The 6,000-nt window shown below is 39.2% G+C and overlaps 1 protein-coding gene across 2 annotated transcripts in view; it reads right to left on the bottom strand.

Annotated features, from left to right (window-relative positions):
* Positions 1-489: 489 nt before the first annotated feature.
* The window catches only part of LOC130928738 (dachshund homolog 2-like), a 114,541-nt gene continuing 109,030 nt past the window's right edge, over positions 490-6,000 (bottom strand). The window contains exon 12 of one of the 2 annotated variants that reach the window (XM_057855468.1): positions 490-1,529. In XM_057855468.1, coding sequence (XP_057711451.1) covers positions 1,492-1,529 — 38 coding nt within the window. In that variant the 3' untranslated portion in view covers positions 490-1,491. The remainder of the gene's footprint in view (positions 1,530-6,000) is intronic. The other variant, XM_057855469.1, reaches the window with a different exon arrangement.

Here is a 6,000-nt window from a genome sequence, read left to right as displayed (position 1 = left end):
ATGGCCCCAAATGACCTGATATGACCAGGACACGCCCCCCAAATGTCTCCAATTGACCTGATATGACCAGGACACCCCCCCAAATAACCTGATATTACCAGGACACGCCCCCCAAATGTCCCCAAATCAACAGGAAGTCACCTTATATTGTCCCCAAAATGTCCCCAAACAGATCTGTATCTCCACACAGCACAGACGCAGAGTAATTTCTCCAGAAATTGCATTTTCTAGTTTTTAAATGCATTTATTGCTCCTGTGTTGAAAGTGCAATTCTGCATCGTTTGAAAAAAAAAAAAAAACTTGGGAATTTTATTTTCTATTAGCATTTTTGATTTACATCCCCTAAAATTGATTCTGCAGCGCATTAAACATTCCTAATTTGATTGCTCGAATATTCGAACTAATTGATTAATCAATTATTTAAATAGTCGATAGCTGCAACCCTAAACTTTCTTTTTTCCCCTTTAAGATTTTACGCTGCACGCAGTTCAAATGTGGTCAATTCCCTCTTCTGTTTCTTTTTCAGTCTCTCATTTAGCCCACTGCTACTCTAAAGCTGTTTGCTTCTCCTTCATTTTCTCCCGCGTAGCTACTCACATCCTTCACGCCGTCACCTCTTCATCCTTCCTCATTCCTTCCATCATCCCTCGTCCATCGCTCCTCATCCCCGGGATGCGCCGTCCATCGCTCAGCTCTCGAGGCTTCCATTATGGGGAAATGGAAAAAGTGACATCAACTATTTGGTAAAAGGGATGGAGACGAAGCGCGAGAGGAAGTAAGAGGAAAGACTTTGCAAACAAAAAAGAGCACCAAGTACGTCATTGTAATCATGTATATTTGCGCTCAGTCACACAAAACGAAAAAAGTTCCAACGAGCCAGTGTCACGTCTATCTACACACGTGAATCGTTCCTGTACATTTTCAGTTCACAAAGAACAGACAAGAGTTCACGCAAAAAGCGCGGCTGGCAAAGTTCCAAAGTGGAGCCGATTTGAAGAAGAAGAAAAAAAGTGCTACTCAACTCACTCATCATACAACTACTTCTTGGTCAGCTTGAGGATATAATAGTCTAAAAATCACTTTGTTGTCATAAAAAAAAGGTTTTTTTGTCTAAGATGTCCTTCAAAGTGATAGAAAACACTTTAGTTCAAGACGAGAAGGTGGAGGAGTAGTTGCAATTTGGGTAAAAAGATTCGTCATGAAACGAGACAGAAGCCCCCGCCTCATATTCCGGAAAATTCTTTTTTCACAGTGTCTCATTTCAGCGCCCATGAGTTGATTTCCTTCCAATTCGAGTGGGCCAGCCAATGAGGTGGACTCAAGTTCTGCCAAAGAGCCTTGACGTCCGTCCATTCCAGCATGCTTTGCGGAAGGGGGGAAAAATACCGGAAGGAAGTCACATGAATTTTTCTTCAAATTAATTTTTTTAATAATGCGATGGTGGGGGGCATCATCCCGTCTGAGGAGGACGAGGTAGTGGACTCCACACTGCTAGAACATGATGGTGGTCTTCAGGAAAGCTCGAGATTCTGATGAGAGAGAAAAAAAAACAATCCATAAAACCAGTGGCGGAACAAATGTGCAATGAGAATAAATGGGACCCCTCACCCTGTGTAAGCCTGTCACGATACGCAATGAGTCAATTAATCGCACGGTAAATAAAAATAAGGTCAGTAATTTTTAGGGTTGTTCCGATCATGTTTTTTTGCTCCCGATTCAATTCCAATCATTCCCGATAATTTTCCCCGATCATATACATTTTGGCAATGCATTAAGAAAAAAATGAATAAAACTCGGACGAATATATACATTCAACATACAGTACATAAGTACTGTATTTGTTTATTATGACAATAAATCCTCAAGATGGCATTTACATTATTAACATTCTTTCTTTGAGAGGGATACACGGATAGAAAGACTTGTAATTCTTAAAGGATAAATGTGACTTTGTAAATTGTGACTAAATATTGCCATCTAGTGTATCTGTTGAGCTTTCAGTAAATGATACTGTAGCCAGTTAACTGTTCTGCCCAAATGCATGATGGGCAGTGCAACCATGACTGTGCGTAGAGGCACCAATTGATATATCTTCTCTGCGTTGGGAAGTAACATAGGGTGTTAAAGAAAAGATCAACCACTACCGTTCTTCCCCATATTGCTTCCCACGATATGCGTTGGGAAGTAACATAGGGTGTTAAGGAAAAGATCAACCACTACCGTTCTTCCCCATATTGCTTCCCACGATATTTCTGTTTGTTGAGAGAGGGATTTTAAGGCTTTAGCCAATTAAAAAGAGGCTCCAAAGACTGCCAAAATTCTCTCTACTCATTTTACGCTGCCTGTTAGCTCTCTATATATGTAAAACGGCACCATTATAGATTGAACGCGACAATACGTGAGTGGGTCGTGCAGCGCATGCGTTAATTGCATTAAATATTTTAACGTGATTAATTTTTTAAAAAATTAATTACCGCCGTTACGCGATAAATTTGATAGCCCTACTTTAAGCCAAAACTAAAGACTCTGGATGAATGTAAGACATTTTGTCTGTAACGTTAAATACAATTAGAAAACGATTTAATTTAAATATATATATGGCGGAAAACACAGAAGAGACTGAAAAAGCAGTTTCTGCTCTTGCACTCCTCTTTAAAAGAAACTGCTGTATTTTAAGCCAAAACAACTGTTGTGTTTGATAGAACAATATGTCCATATGCTGCCACAGCAGATTCATGGCACATTAAGCTCCCGAACTATTTTTAATTTGCCCGTTTTACCCTGAAAACCCCCGTTTACAGACGTCGCACAACCGTTTTTGTTTCAACCCACCCATGAAAACAAGTTAGGTAATCATATTTATTATCCAAAATGTCTGTCATTTTTAGCTTAGAATCATTAATTGATGTCTAATATTTCGTTTAAAAAAAAAAAAAAAGACTTAAAAAAAATTATTCACTCGCATATTTTAAACTTACAAAAATTACGTCACATCGAAAAAATTGGTGTCTGTAAAAAAAGTCACGGATATCTTCCTCATAACTATCGCTTAATTGTATTTTTATTGTTACTATCGCATTTTCTCCGATATGTTAGATGATAAATAATCGATCCAAACCAAGAAAAATTGAAAAACAACATTTAAAAGGGTAAATATATGAAAAAGAACATCTCAACTACTCCTTGATGTCTGCGATTTCTGCATCGCAACCCTTGTTGTATTACCATGTTTCACACATAAAATCCCAAAAAAATCCAGCTTTGGCCATTCACAGCTGTGTCTTGACACTCAGTGATACATGCTACGTGGAGTTTTCAGATCAAAACAAGATAAGTACGCGATAATATCTCGTTAAGGTCATGGCGTCTGTAATTCTGCTCTCGCGTGTTCTCACCACCAGATAGGGTTTTGCTGTTTAAAAAATGTTTTTTTTAAAAAAATGCCCTCCTGTTCAAATTTTTTCTTCCCCAAGAAAATTGAGATTTTAAGCTTTCCAATGATGTATCACACGTGCATATTGGACAATTTTGAATTCTGGTCAAATTGGGGGTCTCAGAGCGGAACTTCAAGTCACCTGAGTGTTTTCCGCCATATATATATATATATGTATATTAAAAAAAGGCATGTCCGATATTTTTTTGCCGATTCCGATATAAATTCCTATATTCCTATATAAATTAGGAATCAGAGAAAAAATAGCTTTCACATGCCATTTTTTGAGTTTTTTCGAGTTTCAAATATATTTTTGCATTCAAACACATTTTTTTTGATTGAAGCGACTTTTTTTTTGGTTGAAAATATATATTTTGATTGAAGCAACTTTTTTTGGATTGAATAATAAAGACACAAATCTACCTCCATGTGGCTCCGCCCAGGGGATACAATTTTTGACTGGGGTAAGTACATTAGCATGACACCGGTGGGCGTACCAATTTCAGTGGATGACGATCTTGGCGAAAAGTATTGCCTAGGCAGCCTGATTAAGAATTCCTCTCAAGAATGATGGGAAACTAAAAATGACGTGATCGGACCCGAACGATCGACATCCCGATCGATCGGGACATCTTTAGTAATTTTCCTGGGTGCGATTTACTCGGCACACATGCGTGTTGATTGCATACGACACTCTAATTCCTTTCACATATGTTTACTGGTCATCAACACAGTGTAGAATTAAAGTTCAGACATACAAAATAAGCAAACACAGCTACATTAAACATTGTAAAATGTTAGCCATAGACTTCATAATTTACTTGACATGTCACTTCTCACTGATCCTGCGCAATGCCTGACGGTAAGGGGCAAACAACAGTTCTCGTGTTTGGAGGAGAAAGAATACTGAATTGCATCCGTAGAACACCATACCCACTGTGAAGCATGGGGGTGGAAACATCATGCTTTGGGGCTGTTTTTCTGCAAAGGGACCAATATGACTGATCTGTGTAAAGCAGTACTTCTCAAATAGTCGGCCGTGCGCCCCTGGTGTACTTGCACATCCACTCAGTGGGTGGCAGTGGCGCTCTCATTTTCAGAGTGCGCGCAGTATTTTTGAACTAAGGAAGAGCACTCAGCACACACAGAAAACAGATATAAAGAGCAGTGTGCCGCCGTTGTTTTCGAAAGCCGTTTTCCGACCGGACTCACTCACGCAGCGACCCACTGTCTTGTCCGGTTCTCACGTCGCCGCCCGAGAAGTGCCATTTTCGGCTTGGGATCGTCACGACGACCGCCCTCACCTACGGTTCTACCTCGGCCGCCGAGAATGCGCTTTTTTCGTGCCGTTTGCCTTTTAGCTTTGACTTTTAATACAGTGGGTGATGAGGAAAGACACTGTTTACTGTGTCTAAAAATAATTATAGCGGCCAGGCAGAAGCCAAATCAATTAAGACGCATCTTAAAGACATTAGACCCCAATCTCATTGATAAGCCGCTTGACTGTTTTTCAGCGAAAACGTGCCGAATATTGCCAACAACAGTCCTGCTTTGTCAGTGTTATATCAGTAAACCAGTGAGCATTGTTAGCATGCTCATTGCAAAATAACTCCACACCATTGCAAAGGAGGTAATACTGTGAGCAGCAAAAATAAAAACTGTCCCTCTGTCCAAGGACACTCTTTTTTTCTTTTATTCAGTTTGTCCTCATGAGTGAATGTTACTAATCAATTTTAATTTGTTATTATTTACTGAATTTATTACATTTTATTTTTCTGTATCAAATGGTCAAAAATGTACCTTGAGTGTATTTTTTACAGTTTGGATGTGACTTTTTTTTTTAATTCAGTCAAATTGATGCACGTCAAGTCTTCTCTGTTACAAACAAAACAATGTTAATAAAGCTATACTTTATTATAAGTTGATCTATGTTACTTTTTTTCTTTATTAGAAGAAAAGGACACAATGTTAGGCAGATGCGTATTTATAATAGTAATTTTATAGACAAATGATACTATTTACAGTGGCGGCAGAGAGTTTGGTGGGGGCGCGAAACATTTACGTCTTCCTTGGGGGGGCGTAACAGAAAATAATTGAGAAGCACTGGTGTAAACGAAAGAATGAATGGCGCCATGTATCGAGAGATTTTGAGTGAAAACCTCCTTCCATCAGCAAGGGCATTGAAGGCTGGGTCTTTCAGCATGACAATGATCCCAAACACACAGCCACGGCAACAAAGGAGTGGCTTCGTAAAAAGCATTTCAAGGTCCTGGAGTGGCCTAGCCAGTCTCCAGATCCAAACCCCATAGAAAATCTGTGGAGGGAGTTGAAAGTCCGTGTTGCCCAACGATAGCCCCAAAACATCACTGCTCTAGAGGAGATCAGCATGAAGGAATGGGCCAAAATACCAGCAACAGTGTGTGAAAAGCTTGTGAAGAGCGAAGACGAAAACGTTTGGCCTCTGTTATTGCTAACAAAGGGTACATAACAAAGTATTGAGATGAACTTTTGGTATTGACCAAATACTTATTTTACACCATGATTTGCAAATAAATTATTTAAAAATC

This window comes from Corythoichthys intestinalis, chromosome 13 (assembly GCF_030265065.1).
Source record: "Corythoichthys intestinalis isolate RoL2023-P3 chromosome 13, ASM3026506v1, whole genome shotgun sequence".
Lineage (NCBI taxonomy): Eukaryota > Metazoa > Chordata > Actinopteri > Syngnathiformes > Syngnathidae > Corythoichthys > Corythoichthys intestinalis.
This window is presented reverse-complemented; position numbering and strand designations above follow the sequence as displayed.